This window comes from Hydractinia symbiolongicarpus, chromosome 9 (genome assembly GCF_029227915.1).
Source record: "Hydractinia symbiolongicarpus strain clone_291-10 chromosome 9, HSymV2.1, whole genome shotgun sequence".
Lineage (NCBI taxonomy): Eukaryota > Metazoa > Cnidaria > Hydrozoa > Anthoathecata > Hydractiniidae > Hydractinia > Hydractinia symbiolongicarpus.
In genome coordinates, this window is record NC_079883.1 from 25,915,273 (window position 1) to 25,939,502 (window position 24,230).

Below are 24,230 nucleotides of genomic sequence, written 5' to 3' on the forward strand. Positions count from 1 at the left end.
TAAATGACTGATATTGATTCCAGATATGTAATCCTGACAAGGAAAGATATTACTTTAGACGAACCAGACAATGACTGAAACAATGAAAAGAGGCTCAAAAACATCATCAAAAAACATGTTTTGTATGGACGTTGTTAACTCTAAGTTTGTTTCTAGATTGATTTTGCGATAAGATTTTTTTGCTATAATTTTTAATGATATTCAAATGTCTCTGACAGGCTATTGCTTAAGGTTAGGTGTTCTGTTTACACTTCTTGCTTGGTAGGTCGTGTGAATGTTTTGGCACCAATATGTTTATCGACTCTGATTGTGAATATATGTTCTAGACACATGAAAGACGTTAGATGGAACTACACACCAAACCTATCCTACAATGATTTATTTTTCAAAATTATGTAATGTTAATATTTCCCTATGTTTTTAGGTTGTTTTGTTTGGACTAATTACATGTTTACAAGTTATAGTCTGTAACTTTCCCAGTCACGAAATATATTATTTTTTCACTTATCGTGTTTATTGTTGTTGTTATTGTTGTTGTTGTTTATTTGTTTTATAGGAGTAACAGAGTAAAAATGATATCTTTGTGGAATATTTTCGCGTTGTTTTCTTGCATTTTATGTATTGTTAAAGGAGACATACTACGATTGGATGCTTGTAACAAATTTTACGCTTTCTTTAATGTTGTATTTGAAAATGCCCTACTGACAAATACTGTGTTTTCATTGGTTGAGAAAATTTCTCTCGATCAATGCTTGATCATGTGCACGCAATATCCAAAATGTCATTCATTCAGCTACATGATTCACCATTCACAATGCAGAATGCATCATTCTACCACTGCTGACAATGAAACACTTTTACAAAACACGAATGGATGGGTGCACTATGAAACAACGGAGAATGAGCAAAATGTAAGTAGCTGTATAGTAAAACTATACAACATTATTTGTTTCTACTGTACTACTTCAAAATTTTAAAATTAAATACTTTCATTTTTTTACTCTGGGTGTTTTCAAATATCCTGTGAATGTGTTTTTTATTTTATTTATTTTTATTTTTATGATAATATTAACACTGCTTCGTCATGTCCTGATTAAAATATTTGTGAACTGAATTGCTTGAAAAAAAGTTTTATTTTATTTCTTGTCATACTAGTTGGGTCCGGTCTGTCAGAAAAAGAAACCATGCCAGTATGGCAGATGCGTGGACACTTGTGATAACAAAGGTTTCAAGTGTATTGGTTGTTCAGGTAAAATATTTTTGCAAACCTAATTTATTTCTGCTGATACGTGTATTAAAAGCTTTTTGTTTGTTCAATTATACAGAAAAAAGTATGAAAATATTATTAAATCTTAAAATTATATTAGAACTTTAAAGGATAGCATTTATTTAAACAATTACTTGTACAAAATTGTACATTTTTGCACAAGATATTACAGCTGTAATCACGATGGACAATATATTGTGATTGTAAAGTCAAACAAGAAGCCCTGCGGCTTAAGATTTCCGCCTTAAGCAAAGATGTTGGAAAGCAATTATATGCGTTGCGATCGAGGACAGTATTAATTTAAAAGTTTAAAATGCAAAAAAAAATAAAGGAGGTTAAAAACACGAAGAAAAAAGTTGTTTGACCATAGGTTGTTTTTTTCAAATCAGAGAGAGAGTTTAAGCCTGATTGCATCGTGATCACTGAAATAGAAGTATTTAAAACATTCTCACGGATATAGACATGGTCAATAAGTGAACCTGATATATGAGTTGGCGAGGTTACGACTTGTTTATATCCAGTAAGAAAATCAAGGAAATAGTTTTCATCGCTAAATGCATTCACATTAAAATCTCCGAGTATAATATCAACAGTTTCATTTCCCAAAAAATGTTGAAAAAGGTATAATGACTCATCTCTATTGAGGGAATTTTTACGATATAGAAGCAAAACATTAATAGCGTTTTCGTGAAACGTTCTTTTTGTCATTCTAAAAAATATTGCACCAGGAATTTTTACAATATCAAACAATTCTATAGTTTCATTATGACCAACTAAAAGTCTAGAAAATTTGTCCACATTGTTGTTTGGAATTAAAGTAAAGTAATCTAGTTTTGAGTCGAAATGTGAGTTCAATGGTATCTGAGTTTCCGTTAGACATAATAAATCACTTTCCATGAGAACGCGGTCGGACCTAATATCGTTTTTATGCTTGTTGTAGGATCTTGTATTAAGCAAAGTGACCATAATAGAATTTTCGCTAATTACACCAGTTTCTTTTTGTGTCAATTTTGAATGTTCTCGCATGTAATTGTATTGCTCTGTTGCTCGTGTGTCTGACTTAATGGTTGACTTAGCAAATGTACCCGTTAGGTATAAACCGTCTAAACTTGTGACTCGACTTAATGCAACATATATTTGTCCTGAGTGAAAGGCTCGTTGTTTTAATAAATCAAAACAGACAACAATTTTATCAAACTTTTTTCCTTGAACCTTGTGAACAGTACAGGCCCATGACAGCATTAATGGGAATTGCAGCCGTTTCATAGAAGGTGAAGATGGATTATGTTTGTTAAATTTGATTTCTTTCTCTACTCTATTAATTGGAACAACATTTTCTTGAATAGCATATGGATCTGTTCTCATAGCTTTAAGTCCAGTATATATGTCTTCCATTTTCAAATATATTCTTGTTACATTTCCTGAGCTATCGGTTTTCAACCGATGAACAGTACCTATCTGTCCGTTAATGAGTTTATCAGATACATCAATATTTGACGTCAACATGACTTTTGCATGAAGTTTTAGCAGAAGGTTTCGCGCAAGTCCACCTGTTTCCATTTGAGTGCGAGAATTAAAATTTTGGACTAATTGCACGGGTATATTTTCTGGAATTTTGTCAATAGCTTCGATATTTATTTCGTCCGATGTTATGCTATTAAGCATTTTTTTGTTATGCTCAGAGGCGGATTGATTTTCAGCAAATATATGAATTGCATTTTTGGGGTAATGTGGGTCATTTGGTGAAATAAATTTAGATTTTAGTAAATCTTCGTGTCGCGTTTCTAATTTTCCCACTCTGATATTGTTTAATAATTCAATCAAATGTTGATCACCACGCTGTCTCATAACTTCCGTTAGTTCAGCAATCTTAAAATGCTTCCAGCAATGTGAAAGATTTAACAATGCATCTTTGTATTCTGCGTAAACTGGCCTTGCTTGAATTGGTGGAAGTTGGTAAAAATCGCCACATGCTATAACAGATATTCCTGCAAATGGAATGTCATCTGCGCATCCAAATATTTCGGTTAGCCGTTGATGAATATGTAAAAGTAGCTTGTTTGAAACCATTGAGATTTCATCTATTACAATAACGCTTAGTTCTGAAGGCTTGTTTCGCAGCATACATTTCTTTTTATCACTTAACTTAGAAATGTTTTTAGTGAAATTTCTATCCGCTGGTATACCTACGGCTGAATGTATTGTATTTCCCTCTATATTAATGGCAGCAACACCGGTTGGTGCTAAAATAAGATATTTATCCTTTTCTAAGTTTCTTGCACGATAGGAAAGTGCTTTATTTAGCATGTCAGAAATTGTTGTTATTAAAAGGGGCTTTCCACGACCTGCACTTCCTGTTAGAAAAATGTGAATTGGCTTAATTTTATGGTGTGCGTTACATGCTAAACCTTTTACGTAAGTTCTAACCCAATCATTTACCACTTCAAAAATTTGCCTTTGTATTTTATTTAATGTTCGAATCTTTTCATGGAGTTCGTCGTCGGAAATTCCAGGCTCAGTAATAGATGAAAAAGTGTTTCCAAAAACTAGGATGTTTTCGGTTTCACTTCGAATTTCGTCAGTGTCATGGTTGTTTATATTACTAATCTCATCAGAAACATCGTCGTTTTCCTGCTCGGCGAAAGAATCAAGATTATTTACATTTGCGTGAAAATTTATCATTGCTTCTTTAACAAGTTCACCAAATGGTTCGCATATTCTTTTATTTGTATTTATAATTTCTATACACCGTTTTCCAATAATTTCTCTGTGTAAGTACCCGAGTTTTCACTTAACAATTCTGCTTCCAGCGAAAAGGATAAAACATAAAGAGCAAATGATGTGCATATCCTTCTGGATTTTTGTCTCGACTAGGTACATGGTATCTTAAAACACATTTTTCTTTTCGCAAGTTCAACATTTCTTTTGATGACATCAGAGGTATAGTTTTTGGATAAGGAGATTCGACTTAAATCTCAGCTATTAATTCTTCAAGTACTTCTGGTTGACTGTCATTTTCTTCTTCTGGTTTCGGTTTTATTTTCATAGAGTAGCTTGACAAGAACTCAGCATAACACATTTGTTCCAACATGGGGTATCTGCCTTTTTTAAATTCTAAATTTGGTCTATCCATGTATCTATCCAACATGTTTCGTTTAAAAATATCCGTACTCTCTGGTGGTAAACTTAAAATTTCTTCTTCGTTACGACATACCCTGTATCGCTTCTCAGGAATGTTACTATTTGCAAAAACTACAGCTGGAAATGTCTTTCGTAACCATATTTCTGGCATTATAGTAGCTACTGCTTCTTGAACTGACATTTCGCGATGATTTCGATACGCATATGCAATTGACTTCATCTGTTCAAATAATGAATCACCAGTTTCTAGTGCTTGCGATGCAGCTTTTTTCATTGCCTCTGAAGATTCATTTTCAACTTTTGACAAATAAGCACACATGTAAGAAACTGCTTTATAATAATCAAGAACAGGTTGAATGTCTATGTTAGCTTCCCATGCCTTCAAACCCTCAGTAAAATAATTATTGATAAAACAAGAATCTGGAAGCCTTCGGAAGTGAATTTGAAATCCAGTATCAGGTGAGATGCTTAGTGCGTTTTCATATTCTTTATTTGTTATGGCTAAACTTTGAAGGATTTGTTCAATTGTACCTGGTTGGTTATAATTCGGTTCGTCTGGATGAAGAATATTGTTGAATCTTGGATTCAAATTTGAATCTATGTAAGTTTTTACTTTTTCTAGTATAGCCTTTCTTTCTTTTAACCGTGTTTCTCTTTCTTTCTTTGAGATGTTATCAGGTAAAGGCTCAGCAACAATTGTATGGTCTGTAAAAAACTTGCCGAAAGAGTATCGACAATTCTTGTTTTTATATTTATATTGTTTTTATATTTACGACAAGATTTAGAATGAGAATTTGTTTGATATGTCGAAACTAGTTTGTAGAGATCTGGGTTGCTGTCTTTATTAGGAAGCTGACATTTAACTATGTTATCCACAAAGGCAATATATTCTTTTTTGTTATCGCTACGTAAAATTGGTGCATTGACAACCCATAATAAAGAGTGGATGTGTGGGCTACCTCTAACCTGAAATTCAACTCTAATCGCGTAGTAGTTTACTTTACCTAATGGTCCGTTGACAACTATAGTTTTAAAAAACGTCTTAACTCTGTATTGAAAATGTCTTGCTAGAAGAACTGGATTCCTGTTAAGAATCTCTGTTCTTTGATAATAATTTAGATTTTTGATTTCTTCTTCAGATATGTCATTACCTTTTAATTTAGTAATGATTTTAACCAGTTCATTCCATCTTAAGTCTGCACAGGACAAAGTCATAAAAAATGTTGGAAGTCCTAACTGTTTTACCATAGCCAAAACTTCAAAGAGAAATCGTTTCCAATATGCAGGAGTTCCTTTCAACGTGTTCATAAACTGGCTATAAACGATTTAACTCTTTCTTTAAAATTCGCAGACATCATTCCTGCTGTAAGACCATCCGCTTTAATTTTTTGCATAGCGATGTTTATGCGACTATTTAAATTAAGATGTTGAGTCACTGCATAAGCAAAGAATATATAGTCAGTATCAGAGGCAAACTTCTGTCTATAATTCAGTAATCTTTGGTTGAAATACTTGGTCGGGGAAAGTGGTACTTGTCTTTTCGTGTGATATCCGAATTTACCTGTTGGAAATAGATAGGGGTGGGAAAGTTCTTCACAATGCTCATCAGAAATTATTGGTATGGGAAATTTGTTCTCTCCTGGAGCAATAACAATATTTCCATCATCAATTTGGTCATGTGGAATAGTTGGAACAAAAGACGTTTCTTGGCAAGGCAAGCGATACTCGTTTAACGGGTTTTCATTCTCTTCTTCGCTATTGTCCAGGTAATCTTCATTCTTGGTTTTTACATCACCGATATTATTATTTGTTGTCGACTTTATTGCAAAATCAAGGTTCATTTCATTTTAACTTTTTCCAGTTTCATGTTCAGATGTTAAATTAATCCAGGAAGATGGTATGTTTGTGAGATTAATTTCAATATTTGAATAAAGAGGGTTAACCAGTTTCACATAACAAAGAACTTCCCGAATAACATCTGGCCTTACCGATTCTAAATAAACATTAGATTTGAAATTCAGTTTTTTCTTTAACGCAACTTGCACTACACCATTATTATCCATTCCTCTTGGTAAGACATTGCTTATTTCATCGGCTTTTATTGGAACATTACATATTGCACCTTTTATTTTAGGACACTGACCTTTAGGCATTATTGCAATTCGTTTAAATAAAATTCTTTTAGATATAATAATTTTTTCTAATCGTCGTAATGTGCTCATTGATTCTGGGAGATCAAACATTTGGAGATTATTAGATACAGCCTGGGAAGGAATTTTTCGTTTTGTAAGTTTTGAATGGCATGTTGCACATATGTATTCTTTGCCATCAAAACTTTGTACTCTGAAGCGAAAATGCTCTTCTGAAGTGGCAGGATAATCGACGTGGCGAAAAAATTTAATTGACCGCTTATATAAAGAACGATTACATGACACATATATAAAATGGCCCATTCCCAATGCATTTTTTAAATTGGTTTATTTTTTCATGAGAATCAGGCAGATTGTTAACACGCTTACGTTTTGTTGCTTTACCTTCCACTACATGGCGTTTCTTTGCAGTTTTTTGTGCCTGTTGGCCCTGCTCAGTTTCCCGATATTTTCCTACGGACTCCCTTTGCTTCGCTTGGCCCTGTTCCGTTTTTTTGTATTTACTTTTCGACTCTCTTAGCTTGGATCGACCATTTACTGTATTTTGATATTTGCCTATAGACTCTTTTATCTTAGCGTGTCCCTTTTCTGTTTTCTGATATTTGCCTATTGACTTTTTTACTTTAGCTTGACCCTGTTCTGTTTTTTGGTATTTGCCTATCGACTTTTTCACCTTAGCTTGTCCCTGTTCCGTTTTCCGATATTTGCTTATCGACTCGCTCAACTTAGCTTGGCCGTGTTCCGTTTTCTGATATTTGCCTATTGAATTTTTTTTGTTTCACTCGGCCTCTCTCGGATTCACGGTACTTCCTGTTTTGTTCTAGTTTTCTTTTCCTGCGAATGTTAAGCATAATGTTACCAGTTATCTGTTCAGTTGTGAGTATTTTGAAATATTGAGTTTCAAGACACATTGCTTCGCCAGGGGTGACGTATATTTCGCGTATGTAGCTTTCAACATGTTGCAATGAATCAAATTTTAAAACGACTGACGTACCCTGTTCTGTTATTTGTCCTAAACTAGTTCGGCTATGAGGATCAAATAAATAAATTTGCGGGTGGTCCCAAACTATAGCAAAACTAACACCGCTAATAATGCCCAGCATTACTTGCCCTTTATCGGAATCAGATGAATTATGAAAAGTGCGTAATGAAGTGCTATCGTCTGTAATAATATGAGAAACATTTTCTAAACTTTGTATTTGTATGACATCATTTTCAAGAACGAAACTAATTGGGAGCTCACTTGCGCTTAAGTACTGGTTTGTGTATCCTAGGTTTGTGTACCACTTTGTTCCTTCGGAAAGGATATGATCAAGATCACCTGGATTCCAAAAAGAGACTTTTTTAAGAGCCGACCAAACGATCGCAAACAGGGAATTACACATACATTGTGTACCAGTAAAAGTTCCAAGCCTAACATCCCCTTGATGAAAAGATCCCTGTACCGACTTTAGAATAGTGCAAGGCCCCGGATTGTGTTGTTTCTTGACCTGTAATTGAAAATACGCGGGGTTTTTTTTCAATATAAGAAATTTTTAAAATCTTAAAAATGTTAAGACAATGCCCAGCCTCGGTATGACAGGATTCAATTCCTGGAGACCTTCATATTTACATTTTTATACAGTTATTTAATCACCATAATTTCAAAACAGCATATATCATGCTATATCGTTTATGTGTGGAAAAATCCATGGGGTCACCCGTCCTCAGACTTGATACAGAGGAAGTTGAGTTTAGATCTAACACAGTCTAGATCAGATTGGAAGAGGGTCATTAATGTACCCCGTCCAACCCATGCTAGCATGGAAAACGGACGTTAAGCCGAGAATGATGATGATTTCGCTTGTGGTTTTACACAAGTCCCTTTTGGTCGACAAACAGACAAAATACAGCTAGTATCAATATAAAGACTAATCGTTTAAACCTGAAAAAATCCATGGGGTCACCCGTCCTTTATATATCACATTTCATTTCGCTTGTGGTTTTACACAAGTCCCTTTTGGTCGACAAAAAGACAAAATACGTCTAGTATCAATATAAAGACTAATCGTTTAACCCTGAAAAAATTCATGGGGTCGCCCGTCCTTTATATATCGCATTTCATTTTGTGCGTGATTTTACACAAGATGCTTTTGGCCGACAAACAGACAAGATATATACATATACATACAAAAGGGTATCCAACGAACAGACAAAATATGGCTATTATTAATATATACTAATCGTTTACCAATGGAAAAATTCACAGGGTTGCCCATCCTTAATGTATCGCATTACATTTCGTGTGGTTTTACACAAGACGCTTTTGGCAGACAAACAGACAAAATACGGACTGACAAACAAACAAAATATGGCTAACTAATAGTTTACCCATGGAGAAATCCATACGGTCACCCTACTTTTATATATCGCATTTCATTGTATAAAAACCATACATTTACGTTAGGTATATACGTTAAGGGGCTTCGAAAAATTTTTGGGCCCTGTTAGCAGTATATTGCAGTTAGGATTCGGACGACCTCCCTCCCCCTCTTTAGCGGATTTCCGTCCGTGAAATACAGTGCACGGCGATATTCCACAAACAGGGCCCAAAAATTTTTTCAAAAGCCCCTTAACCAACGAGGGTGTCAATAAGCTGCATATGCCGTAAAAAGTGCAGGTGTTTTCGAGCAAGTTCGGTGTTTTGAAAAAAACCTAAAGTATTTGCCCGACAAAAACCTGTATAGACCCGAATAATATATAATGATTCAGAAAATTAAAAAATAAACTATGGTAATATATGGTAGCGAAGTTCTAAAAAGAACTGTTTTCGATGGTTTTCAATAAGATTTACTTGATAAAAAACTGATATATTAACTTCTTTATGGACAAGTTCATAAATATCAGACAGATTTGGACATTGCAAAAAAGCAAAAAAGAAAAATTTCCTCATAATTTGTTTATAAATCCGCCTAGTTTGCTAAAATTTTGAGGGACGCTGCGTATGCTTGTTCTTCAAAAGCTAAGTTGGTCAAAATACTAAAAAAACCTGTTGTGGTACATGATTTTAATAAAAAAGTAACATTGTTAGTAATTTATCATTTCTTTGGTTATCCTTGTGTTTTCAATCTCCTTATCCTATTTAAAGCACTCTTTAATGGTATATTCACTAAAAAAAAATTTCAGGAGACAAATTTATCAGAGTATTTGAACAATATACTGATAAATTTTTAACAAACGAAAATTATTAAAATGTCACAATGATACTCATTTTCAATTAGATATAAATGTCCTGTATTTTGTAAAGAGCATTAAAATCATATTAAGTCTTATTTAATAATGCCTAAAAACAATTTTAGGGGTAATAAAATGATAAAATCTTAACAATTTACATAACCAAACTTTACTTTATTATTGCCCTTTTTAAGTTTTTTTAGACTGTTATGTTAGACTCATTGAGTATTGAGTGCATAAATGGTTACTGCCACATATGGTTGAAAATGTTTACTATGTATGTTTACCATACTATGTTTACTATGTATGAATGAATTGGACAGGATTTGATAACAAAATAACTAGAAGTGCAGTATTTGCAAAGAAAAATATCCCGATTCAGATTTGTTAAGAAATTATCTCATTTTTGCTCTACATGGGATATATATTCAGTATTGTTCCAGTTAACTGTATTTTCATATAAAATAAGTACAAAAAAATAGTTATTTGTCTCTTTTTGTTTTGGGGTCACAAGCTGATAAAACCTAACAATTTTGCAGCTTTAAAGTGTTATATTTTTATCAATTTTGTGTCCTGGAAATAAAAAATATGCAAAATTGCTCAGAAAGTTCCTAAAAACATCATATTTGAATATGATGTTTTTAGGAAATTTCTGAGCAAAATACATAACTCATAAAAATAAGGAGTTTAGAGCATTTTTTATCAATTTCAAAATTCTGGGCTTGTTAATTTTTTATCAATTTATTGTTCCTGAAACAAACGATAATAACTATGTTAATATTTGCTGTTATGAAACAGGGATTTCATATTCAAGAACTTCTGACTGTAATGCTAAGTCTAAAATCAAATTGTTTTTTTAACTTATTCTCCATAAACATTTTCTGATAAACTTAAAACAACAGATACCAATGTCCAAAAATCATCAAAATATGGTCTGATATTAATGAAATTGTCCTTATCTTCAAGCGCCTTCTTTCAACTATCGACTGCGTGAACGAGGGTGCTGACTCGCCGGAAACCATGGGGCTGTCGGTCGAGTTCCGGCAATATAACAAAAACTTGAAATTTCGCCTGGAGAAACCAGAAATCAACCCGAAACAACATTTTTTAAACATTTATTACCATGTATAATTTATTCTTTTAATGTCGAGGAATGGTAATGGAAGACTGTTTTTTATAACATTTATTTCATAAATCCCACAAATAATAAACTGTAAGTACGACGACAAAATAGCACCTCCCTTCTTCTCGTAAGAATTTAAGGAGCTTGCCCGCGTTGCATTTCGGGCCGTTTCGGATAGACCCAGGCTTTTTAGGGCGGTTACAGACGAAAACCCCCAAAAAAACGCCCGCGGCCGCCCTCGCATACACAGCGTTTTCGGCGAGTCGGAACTCTGCATGATGTTACAAGAAATTGCACTTCAGGAATGCTCCGGCCAAGTTCGTGAAAGTGCGGGCGGTTTTGGGCCAATTTAATTCGAAAAATTCCCAAATTCGTCTCTACCTATGCGGGCGTTTGCGGCTTATCAGCAACCTCTTCTAAACTCAGCAAAATGTTTGTTAGGATCTAGCTAGAGAGAAGCTCAAAATCTTAAATTTTTTCCCTTGGCACTAACTATGGCAGCACCTCACAGAAACTCTAAACTAAGTTCACGCAATCTCCCATTTTACAGGATTCCAGGGTTGGAAGGTATGTAGTTAGCAAAAGTGGTACATATATAGCTAGCTATACTTTATTTTTTCCCAGTCAGCATAAATGATGGCATGGACATAACTTTGTAAAATACTTAAAGATTTATATATTTAGCCTAGATACTTAAAATTCTATTCCCTGTTAAGTTAGAAAAATACTGTAGCTACAGGGAAGTTTTAAATTAAAATATTAATTACCTATAATTCAGTTCAACACCACCAAAATTTAAAATTTCTTCAATGTTAGCTAGCTAGCTATTTGGAATGTTCTAGGTGATACCTAGCTCAACTGTTCGGTATGTTCGGTTGGTTCTGGAACGTTTAACAGACAGGAATTCAATATTATCTTTTTCGTCGTTTTTCTTAATGCAGATATAGCAGTTCTAGTCTTTCACCAGCAAGAAAATGGCTTTCTGGCTACCTAAAAAATTGCGACTTTGGGACGGGTCGTAAATGTTAATACTGTATTGTCATTGGTTGAAAACTATTAGCCTGTAAACCATGCAATAAACTGAAAAGGTACACAGTATCTATACTAGGACTAACTACCCGCGGCTTCCAGGCTCTGTGCTGTCTCTATATATCTATATATATATCTCTATCTTCCATCCGGCGATTTTAAAGATTCCGCCCAGCGTGGCGATGGCGGAAATCAAATATATCAAGAATAGTTTTTAAATTAAATCAATTTGATTTGAAAAAGTAGTAGCAAGTTTCTATCAATTTCAAAAGAATTGGATACCTCTTTTTTTTCGCGCATTTAAACATTATCAAAATAAAAGTGTGAACTATTTATATCATTCTTGTATATAATTTTATGGAATTGTACACTAGCTACTGCAATAAATTGTACAAGATTGCGTACTTAACACATTGGAACTTGAATAACGAATGAGATAAGCATTCGTAAAAAAAAAAAAAATAATAAGGAATCGTTAAAAGTAAAGATATAATATATAATAACCATATCGAAAATTGCTGAAAATATAAACGTTGCGTATTTTAATTTTTTAACCGATGTGCAAACAATTTTTAATTTTAAAAGTATAACAAACTTCTTCTTTTGCGTATAAAATGAAAATGGCATGATCAAGCACCCGGAAGCGTGAAAGATTTGCGTGTAGTCTAGTTTAATGACCGGTGGAGATCTCGCCATTAGTGATATTATCACAGATATCATGTGAAAAAATGAAAACTTGCTAACTCCTGTTTTATATGCTGCAATGATGTAAAAAATTTCTTTATAGACGATTGGTATTTGATTAAGTCAAACGTCTGCTTTGGAACAAAGTCTGGCCGATATGGCGCATTTCATCTACAAAGTGATGCTGTTATATCGGGTATAAAATTGCAGCACGTGGGTGAAAAAGATCTTAAATGCACGGTCTTTATAAGTCCAACTTTTTGGGGCTGTGACGGATGGTCCTATTACGCGAAGGAGAATATTGGTGTAGCTATTACAGACGACCAAAACAACATTATCTACCCATCTATGGAGTATTATGTTAAGAATGGTTTTTTCCACATACCGGGATACAATGCCAACTCCCCCTACTTGATATTCAATTCATCAAACTACACTGTTCGAAAAGGTCAAGAACTCAGATTGCACTACGGGGAAGATTTGAAGGACATTGGCGAATTGGATAACAGTGGTGAAGCTTGTGCTGATATTTTTGCAAGAATTTGCCATGTGTGACAGTCAATATAAATGAGAAAAAATGTATAATTACGGTTTAGTCTTTTGCTCCATTGGATGGCGCGGACTGCTATATTAAATACTTAACACTTTATATAACGTCATAACGTATAAGTTGTACGCATTACCATTATTTAAAACACTTTTACTTTTATTGTGCTTACACGAGACCTTTTAGTATTTTTTAAGCATCTTTACAAGTGTTTTTCCAGACGCCGAAAAAACATATTTTGACATTGTAAGTTTGTCCATAGAAAACGTATATACACGTTGTACATTCTGACAGAACAGAACGACCGAAGAAGCGGTAAATAACAAGCAGTGTGGTGATAGTTTGGACGATTCTTGATACAAAAGAAAGGCATGGACAAAACAGTTAGGAGTTTCCGATAATTTGTTAAGTGAATTTCACTCGGAGGAAAAATCAACATCGACCTATTTTAACTCCAAAGAAATTTTCCATATTGTCTTTTTAGCTTTTTGCTGCCTGTTCCTGTACTGCTACATTGATGCAGTATGTAATGGAAGAATGAGTGATGGGGGAGTTTTTAGAATTCTTTCTTATCTACGGCTTTGAAAATTAATAGTTTAAACATCTCGAAATCGCGCCTGATAGAAGATCAAGTTAAAACATTTCATAGGTTTTTTTTTTAAAAAACATTCAAGAATAAATTATTACAAGCTCGTGAGCTTGTATTAAAACGCAAATGTGTCCTACAAGAATGGAAATTTTTGCCTCTCTGAGCACCGACACGGGAGTCGTCGTGTGTTCGAATCTCATCTTGGTAACTATTTTTACTTTTTTTTTCTTTTTTAAAAAGATAAGACAAGTGTTCAAAACACTTGTTTAACTAACTAGTAAATAAAGGTGTTTCCACCAAACTTTTTAAAAGTGAATGTAGGCAGAATTAACTGAATTAATGAATTTCGCAAATTTTGGGGTTTGTGGTCTTTCTTCTTCCTGTCAGTCGGTTCACCCAAGACGGACCCATCGAAAATTAAAAGTTCGAGGAATTTTCCGTTCAGGAAGGTCTCACAAATCAATTTTGAAAAATAAGTGTGTAACAAATATTATTGCGTATCTGAATAGTAAAATATGTCGTGTCTAACTTCGTAACAAAAATCCCAATTTGATAGACACCTTTTTGTAAACTTTATTCGCGAGGTTGTTTGCGTATATCATACGTCTTGTTATTCTTCGTTGACAGCTGTATTCATTTTTTTTGCTGGCGTTTTTAAAACGTTCTTATGTGATCAAAAGAAATATATTCAATTTTGCTTTTGTTTTAACATTCGAATTTTATTGTGGTTGCTTATAATTTTTTGACACAATTGTAAATACACTAGTTAGACGAAGTTTCTCTCGATGACCAATGTTGAATGCGACCATTCTCAAGATCAGAGAGAGAAACCTCGAAAGTAGCTCTGGACCTGGCTGGTCACGTGATGGATTCTAATTGGTCTATTTTTAGAAATCCATATTTTCCGCGAAAGATTGTATTTAGAATTTAAATGTAAACAAACACGGCGGTGGAGAGACGAGGATCGAAGTATGCTCCTTTTTTGTTGTGACTGAATTTAAAGCAGGTATTACAGGCTATATATATCTACTAAGACCATCATTCGACTCTCTATTTTAACAACATTCACTGTTAGTATTTGACAATTCTTTACATAGCTAGCTTTAAGTGCCACACATTGCCCACTAGCCAGGCTGAAGAAAGCTGAGCTACTCTAGCTAACATCGTGGGGGATTCTTGGCTTCTTTTTCACTCTGCTAGTAGCTAGCTAGCTAAAAGTCACGGCATGCTATGCAAATGTTTTTCCATGCAGCAGGGAATTGTTTTTGGAAAGCCAGGTGAAAGTCACAGCTTAGTACTGCAAATTATATAAATACTGTGATGTCACACTGGAAGGTGAAGAAAGATTCTACCTTTTAGTGATACAAGATCAAATTTGTCAAATTCGACAAATTAGATCATGCACCAACCCCTTAAACCGTTGATTATATGGAAAATTCAGCTCGGATCTCTACGGAAATAAATATCAAAATTAAATTAAAATCATATGTTAAAAATTTCAGCTCACTTTTATAAAGCGAGATAGTCGAGTTAACTAAGCTTTTTTCAAGTATATCAAAGTCAGTAACAAAGACGGCGTGATCACATCTTACCCTCTTAAATAGTACGTGAATTAATTCTATTTGTTTGGGTGAATGAGGTCATTCGCCCTTGAAACAAAGAATTCTCGATAATATTCACGCGGATACAATAGAAGTAACAAATAAAAAGACGCGGTCAGTATTTTGACCGCAAGAAATCACGCTGGCTATTCGACCCAGCTTAATTTTTTCCACTTTAACTATTCCGATTTTCCGGTGGTGAAAAAATTTATACTGGGTCTCCTGACTTGAAAGGTAGCTGGAATTTTCAACTTCACATAATTGTAAATTTTTCTCAAAAAGACCAAAAATATGCAAAATTAAACATCGTCTGGATTAAACAACGTTTTTTCTCAACTTTATACTAACGAGCTTCTGTTTCAAACAGAGGTTAATAAGTACAAAGTTAAAAAAATGTTTGCTGTATGAATCTAAAAATTTCAAATTTTTATTAAATTTCAGGTAAGGATTTAAATAATCAAATTTATTTTGTTTGACCAAGTTGAGAAATAGCAGCAGTTCAAACCAATTCGGGTAGGTGTATTGCTTAAAAAAAAAACATTTGTTTATATTGTGCAGCAGACATTTTTGACTTGGTTTCAAATCACCGCGCTATCAAGCAGATAAATTCTAACATAGGCTGAAAAATCTCATGTGATCAACTGAAAATTCCAGCCCCGAATGTGTGCAAATTGAAAAGTTGTGTATATTGAAAAACTTTTATGAATCGTTCTTCAATAGTGTTTTATGATCTACCTGAGTAGATCATACCTCAAAGAGTTTATTAAAAAAGTTAAATTGTTTTCGTAAGATAGTGTCTTGAGCAAAATGATAGCTAAACAATTTCATTGATTATTTTGGCTAGAATGTCCCTATTATGCACATTTATAGGTATATTTAATATTATATTTTAACTCTGCTTCTTTTCCCTCATTGTTTTCCTTATCTCAACTTACTTGCGCATTATGTTTCCAATTGAGCTTATTTCTCTCTCATACCACTCTATTTGTTCGCCACAAGCATTTCTTGTGATTTTTTAGATTTTAGCATTTATGTAGATTTTATATTTTATATTACTTTTATTTTAACTAAGCGGAAGACCCATTTGTATTTTTTGATACCAAATATATGTTTAATAATAATAATAAATAATAATAAATAATAACAACTCGGAAAGCTTGACTGAAATTTGCAGCCCAGGCTAAAAACATCCATTTAATCAGTCTGTAAATAAGCAGTAAGCACTTCAATTCTTTATCTATTTGTCACGCATCATTGCATCATTACATAAATATCAGCGCATGAGTCACCTTCATTGTTATGCAAAGTTCCATTGTAAAGAAGTTCACTATAATACAATCGAAGCTCTTGTCCCTTATGAATTGCGTGCTGTGTTTTATTAAAAACCAGGTTTGGTGAGTTGGCGTGGTATCCTGGTATGAAGAAGTAACCGTGTGCGACGAAATACATCATGGATGGGTAGAGTACGTTTTCGCGATCGTCTGTAATGACAATACCAATATTTTCACCTGCGTAATATGCAACCCCAGTACACCCCCAATTTGTTCGTTGCGAATTTCCAAAGCATTTTACACCACTTCCACCAACATGGGACAACTTCATACCAACTATAACCCCATCGTATGGTATTACAAATCTTCCGAATTCGTTTGCTTTTGTTCCAAAGCAAACGTTCCTCTCTATTGGAATCCAACTTTTTGCAAACGCTAAAAAGAAGCAAACACTAATACGTATTTTTTAGAATATTGGAAAATTTGTTTTTACGAATGGGAATAATTACCACAAAAACATAAAACTCTACATCAATAGTTTACTAGCTCGTGAGCAGAATGACCTCTTGATTTCCAGATTTACCTGTCGTTTGATTTCTTTAAAGGGGCTACGGAACGGCTGTTGGTTTTCGACTTTAGTGTCTTACAAGAAAATCGAGCTGATGCGAGCGGCGGAAAACAAAAAATGGCTATTTTTCCGGCATGTACGTAATTTACAGACTTGAACATATAGATATATCTAGAATTTTTATCTTCTCCAGCCTTGGTTATGTTTTCATCCAGAATGAGTCTTGCTGAAATATTTCTTTTTAATACACTTTTTGGAAAAGAATATTGAACCAGCGAGCAAAGTGCGCTGTTCTGTTCATTACGCAAAACACTTTTGCCGGATTTTTAATATGTGCACAGAATAAACGGAATGTGAGCATTTTAACCGGTTCGTAGCCCCTTTAACCCAAGCGGTTTCGCCTACATTTTTATTCATTTAAACATGTCCGAAACATGTTCGTGTATTTAACCACCAATACTGCTCTGTGGCACGTGGCACTATTATCAATAATGTTTTATCTAACACTCCATTAACATTAGCCAGTTAGATCAATTTTGTTTCAATAGGATGCTTTTTTGACCAGAATTACATTCAGTGTAAGGTCAAAACCCTTTTGCTTGGTGAAAAACGATGTGAATTTTTCACGCGAAAACACTCGTTTTATACGACTTCTTTTAAGCCCTGGCTGGACAAGCGATGAGAAAAGGAAAGGTTTTGGAAAATTTTGTTTTGTTTTTTCACATTCGCAAACCGATCCGACTTTTCATCTGACATGAGAAAAGTCTGAAGTCAGATAAAAAGTCGGATTTTTTGCGTATGTGAAAAAAAAAAATCCAAAAAAAAACAAGTCGGATGAGGTCAGATGAAAGTTTGTTCCAGAAATAAAAAATTTTATTCGACTTTATCCAACAAAAAATGAACAAAAGTGATGTCATTAAGATAAATGCTTTTGTGGCAAACTGTAAAGTGAATAGGTGTTCAAACCATTTAATTGTCCTGCTTGCAATTAAGGCTGTGTTTGTTTGTAGCCAAAAAAAAACTTAGTTCCACATTAAAAATGAAGCCAACACTAATACAATCTTATACCAATCATAAAAAAACAATTTTTTACCACTTTTGCATGTGTATCCTTTTGAATCATCCGTATTCGTACATGATCCAAGGGAGCATGGATTACTTGTTTCACATACAGGCAGCTGAAAAAAAGTTTCAAAGATTTGATACACGTTTTGTTACATCCATGATTATTTCTAACATACCTTTTTAAAAATTTTTATTAATTTATCTTCATTCAATTCTTGCATCTTTTCTTTTTCTTTTTCATCGGTTGATTTCTTCTTAACAAACCAACACTCTCCACTTCTCATCTGTTGATTCTTCAGTTTAAACATGATGGTATAACATTCTTCAAGTAATTCACATTGCAACAGACAGTTGATCTTTGTTTTTCCTTTCATATATTTTGTTATCCTGCCATCAGGTATTTCACTATCTCCTCCGTACATGCCACCATCAACAAATATTTTGTAAAAAGCGGCAACTGCAATTATGATCGAATTCATCTTTACCATCTTATCCTTTTTTTTCTGTAGTCTCTAGTTCAATTCGTATATTTTTGTCGATATCCATATGCCTTGTTGATTCTTTTTTATATCTAGTAGATATTATACTATCTGTACTTTTTATTATTTTATTAATATTATATTATCTATGCTTTAATATTTTTTAATTGTCTACAGTACCGCATAAGCAAATGGGTGTGAAAAATATATTAAAAATTCAATAATTTGGGGGGTTGGAACAACTAAAAGCCTGAAGATTTTAGTGTGCGCTAAAAAGGAACATCTCAGGAACCTTGTAAAAGGTCTCTATTATTCCAATTAAAATGTTGTTTAATCTTTATAAATAATAAAAAAAAGTCTATCTATAATGACTCACTTTTCTTTCCGTATAATTAGATAGTATCGGTTCATTTCAAATTACAGAACAGGTAAGTCGTGTAACAAAACATCGTCTGTGCACTGATTCTGCTTCTGCTTGGCATATTGCAAACGTAATAGTGTATTAGTTGCTGAAGTACTGTGTCGACAAGTGCGTTGCAAGTACGTTTGGAAGAATGTAATTGATGCATCCGGCATATTATAGCAGGATCACGCATCCAAGGTGCTGGCGCTCGAGTAATTTTGGTTCGAATAAGTGGAGCATGTCTGTCAATACATTCTTTCGTTAAATCGTTAAAAATGAAGAGTTTTTCTTCTTGATCGTCTAAAGCATAGACGACATTAAATGGTAATGTTTGGAAGTCTTTTACATACAAATTTGCATCAAATGTTTTAATATGACAGATATTCTTAAAGCACTTTTTGAACCAGTCTGGTCTAACGTTAATAAAGATATACGTTGCATCGTGGTCACTCACTACGTCTGCCGGTAACACGTCTTTTACTTTAACTTTGCTAGTGTTATTTATCCAAATATGCTCAATACACGCTTTTTGTCTCGTAGGTTTCGTTATATGTTGATGTAAGTCGTAAGATTGCAACATGTCCAAGTACTGTTGACTTATATTATCTTCTTTAAATAAGTCAATGTTCATATCTCCAGTCAAGATTATTTGGCCCTGCCACATGTAACTTACTTTACTTAGTAGACTATCTACCTTTTCTAACCACAGTTCTTGTTCGACCTTTGATTTTCACCCATAAGTGTTCTAGCTCATTGTCGAGGTCTATTATATCATTTCTCTTGGTGTGTTTTATGGACTCTCTGACATACATGCCTACTCCTCCTCCTCTGCCTTTGATTCTATTTCGAAAGTGATTTTTCTATTCTGGAATTTGCACGTAGTTAAGTAGGTGTTTGCAGTCTTTCAGCCACGTTTCACTCAAGCAGATAACAAAGGGTGATCATGAAGTAAGCTAGTAAAACAATCAAACCTCGATACCATACTCTGCGTGTTCAGATGCATGACCTTAAGTAAGTTACTATGATCGTTAAAAATCAGTCTGTGATGATTAATTTCAGTTTCAGCGTGATCAGCGAGATTAGTTTCGTTCATTGGTTGCAGTAAACAATCTCGTATGTCGTTGCTTGGTAACGTCGAGTTGAAGAACGGTAATTCGATATGTAGACAAGTGTGGCAAGTATATGTACAAGGAATACGAGATTTAACATTCAGGTGTTCTTTGTTCAAGCATTTCACGTGGCTCACACTGAGACACTTGTCACATATCATACGTTTCTAGTTGGATTTGACTGTTTTGAAGCACTCCTTCATTTTGTTGCGTGAGTTCCAGGTCCGGGGTTACGCTCTAAATCTCCTGACAAAATTATATTAAATATGTTATATTAAATATATCATATACTGGTGACTTTCATCTTATTCTTTCTATGCCACATGAAGGATAGTATCGGCTCATCGCCAGGGTAGGATCCAGCTAAAGGCAAAGTAGGCTAAAGCTTACATTAAAAAGTGCAATCAAAATCTCGTATATCATCAGATTCCTGTATCTTAAATATCGCTGGTTTAAAGTATAATAAAGTAGAGCAAATGATATAAGGCTGTTGCTTTTGCTTGCGCATTCGAAGCCCTAAGGGGTTGATGTTGCATTCGCCCCTAACAATTTCGATAAATTTCATACAAATATCAAGACGCACGAACCAGCCACCAGAGGTACCTCGACCTCCGAAAATAATATAACTTGTCCCGGAACAAGCAAGTAGACTCAAGCCTGGACAAATGTTTTTGGTAACCCATAACACTCTGTAAAATATTGGAAACTTGAAAATTCGGAAAAGTACATTCTAGTTCCCTGCTCTTTTTTACTCGCAAGTAGGCTTAATATTAATTCGCAAATAGGCTTGAAAGTTCAGTGAATGACCGTGGTTCTCTATCGTTTCATTCGTCGCGTTGCAACCATGGTTATAGCAGTAGCAGCTTGGTAAGTTTTGGGATATATACTATCTTTATTTGTTGCTTAATAAACTATATGTATAACTGAGATGAGCATGTGTTGCTAGTTAGTTAGCTAGCTATAGCTATGCTGTCTAGCAGTATATAAGGAATAAGAAAGAAAAGGCGAGCTAACTGTAGCTAACTATAGGTAGCTACAGTTAGCTTGCTGACTGCAGTTAGTTGCTGACTGCTGATTATTCAGAATCTGATCAGGGTTAAGGTAAAGTTATGGTAAAACATTTTTAGCTTGCTTAGCTAGGTAAAGAGAATAGCTTGCTAGCAATCGATTCGAACAATTTCGTTATGTGAAAACCCGCCTTAGGTTTGTACACAACTGTAGTTCTAATGTCGTGGCTTACGGAGTAAAATCAATCGTGGTTATTTTAAAATAATAGTGCCTACTGTTCGTTCTTACTTTTAGTATTTACGACTTTCTCGAATTCCCTTAAGGATAATCTATATTGTTTTTATCTGTTAAGTCGCAAGACAAATAAATTCCTTATCATCAATAATGTTATTTGTATCTGCAAGGAGAAAAATAAAGTATCCTGTTATTACTATCTCTCTTGCGGGGATAGCATTGCTTTCAAACTTCTAACTAACCAACTAACTACGTCCAAATTGGGCAATTTTTTTACGTCACAAACAAAATCTACGCAATTTTTTTTTTTAGAAAAAAACCTTTGGGGGATTCCAACCCACGACCTCTGGGTTTACGTTATGACGCCTTAAGGTGGGTTCAAATTCGCTCGAATAAGGAGAATAAAAAAATCTATTGCGATTGAAAGAATGCGCGAAAAATAAAACTGCACATAACAAATAAGACATTTATTTTTAGTTAGGTATCACCAGTTATGTTACTTTACTCCATTTCAGCACACTTTATCACTTTTCCTTATAAATGATACTCAATATTGCACACAAAAAGTTTTCTTTCTCATGAACTTTGTTTTAAATTACAAACCTCGTTTTGAAATTGTATTTCGAAATCTGATTGGTTGATAAATTCCCATTCGCCGTGGTAGTTGAACTTATTCCAACTACTGCGACGAATGTTGGCGAATGTGAGAAAATTACGTAGTATGCTAAAAATAAATATTGCGCATGTGCAGATTCATGGTCGCTTATTCTTGCGACTATGGCAAATGAAGTATGAACCCTCCTTCAACCAACTGAGCCATTACGTCATAAGTAAAAAGTTTTATTTCGACGAGTTTTATATTAATCATTTGTAAAATCAGTGGTTCGACAAAATGATTTATTAATGTGAAATACAAGTTTTTTTAGAATTTTCTTGCAAAATGATTCCTCCCAACGAAATAAAGTTGTGTTGTGAGTTTCAAGTTCTAAGAATAATCTTAATGAATTTCCCCATTATAAGGACTTTTTATAAGAGTTTTTAGGTGGTAGTTTTGAGAAATGGCCAAAGGCTCTCAGAGGTTTGGGATCTAAAAATTTACGTGCAGGTGTCTAATAGATAAATATAAGAAGTCTGTAAGTATCATAGACATGCATCATTTCCCTCACGCCAGGAACAGCTGTAAATCAATTTTTAGATTTTGGAAATGACCCGTTTATTAACATATTTATAATATATTGTTGCAGTGATGTGTAATTGAAATTAACATGCGAGATAGTTTATGCAGCCCCTGCATCATGTTTATGATTACCGTACAAGCCTATACTGTGAAATCAGTGTGATGACAGACTGTGGTTTGTGCTTTAACCCTTTTTATACATAGTCCAGGAGCTCATAACAGAACTTTAGGTCCCATTTTCTACAAAAGGTTTGACCCTCTAAATAGGTTGGTAGTATCACGGACAATAAAAATCACATGGTCAGCTGACCCAATTTGGGGGCGTTTGGGTCCCAGGCCCCTAAAATTACCCTAATTCGAGACTCCTATTTGGTCCCATAATTCTCAAAGCTTAAAAGTTAGTAACGTGTGTCATTATATGAGAGAATCTGAAAGATGATAAAGCTTACCGAAAAATTGGGTCTTAAGACTGGGTCAGACCCCCCTCAAAGACCATATTTAGGACCTTAATTTGTCCCCATAAGCTACAAACTCCAAATTTTGCACAAACATTCTCTAACATAGTGTAATGTCAGTGGTCATAAAGCTGACCAAAAATTTGGGTCTCTTGGCCTAGTCAGACCAAGTCTCGCCCCAAATCCCTATTTTAAACAACTTTTAGAGGGTAAAAAAAACCAATGACTACAAAGCCCAAACTCAATATTTGTGTTCTATACTAACTATGTAATACATAAATGGTCGAGCTTACCAAAAAATGCGGTCCTATCAGCAGGTCAGACAAAGATCTGAACAGGGACTCAAATTAGACCTCATAAGGTACAAACTTAAAATTTTGTAAGACTATTGTGATTTGGCAAAAAGCAAACCAAAAATTACGGTCTCTTGATCAGGTCAGACAATAGTTAGCGATATCAAATTAAAAAAGAACTGCTCTGATAGCATTTAATAAAATATAAATATGTACAATAGGTTATAGCAGCATGATTGATATTGTTCTGCATCAGCATCTAAAGATGAGAAATGTCATTCAGTCATAAGATCTAGTTTAAACTACAATACAACATTAAAAAATATTAAAAAGGTTACTCAGTTCTAGAATATATGACATTGAATCCTATTCTGTAAATTTTTTGTCATATCCCACAAAAAAAATCTAACCTTAAATTATCATTACACGTCTTCGTCACTATATTAAAAAGATATTGTTTTTCAATAGCATCGTTAAATGGATTCATGGTTTCCTTGACCATGTTTATAACTTGATGTAAATCTTTAGAATTTTGTCGCATTCTGCTGGCCTTTAAATCTTGAGACACGTCTTCCTGTTTTGTCATCCCCAAATTTTCAAACACGTATGACACAATACTTGTTCGAATAGAATGACTTTGTGCCCATCGTTGACGAGCAGAAATAGAATTTGTTAAAGCTGATATACCTTTTCGCTGACATGCAGCATCTGCATTTATCGTTTGCTCTAATGTCAAGTCGATTGGTAATCTTGAGAATGACTTTTGGGTTCTTCGCAGCGAAAATAATCCCCTTTGAAATTCAGTGTAAACCTCGGGATGAGAG

General features: G+C 34.1%; 1 protein-coding gene across 1 annotated transcript; it reads right to left on the minus strand.

Annotated features, from left to right (window-relative positions):
• Positions 1–1,445: 1,445 nt before the first annotated feature.
• LOC130657876 (uncharacterized) lies at positions 1,446–3,949 on the minus strand. Its single transcript, XM_057460867.1, has 2 exons — positions 1,924–3,949; positions 1,446–1,510 (listed from the first exon to the last, which is right to left on the minus strand). Exons 1-2 carry the CDS (start codon positions 3,947–3,949, stop codon positions 1,446–1,448), a joined length of 2,091 nt encoding a protein of 696 aa, XP_057316850.1.
• Positions 3,950–24,230: the final 20,281 nt, after the last annotated feature.

Coding starts and splice junctions, on each gene's coding strand:
- LOC130657876 (XM_057460867.1), bottom strand. CDS start 3,949: ATGATAAATTTTCACGCAAATGTAAATAATCTTGATTCTTTCGCCGAG. Junction 1,511..1,923: donor TAATGTTTTGCTTCTATATC/GTAAAAATTCCC, acceptor TCTTTGCTTAAG/GCGGAAATCTTAAGCCGCAG.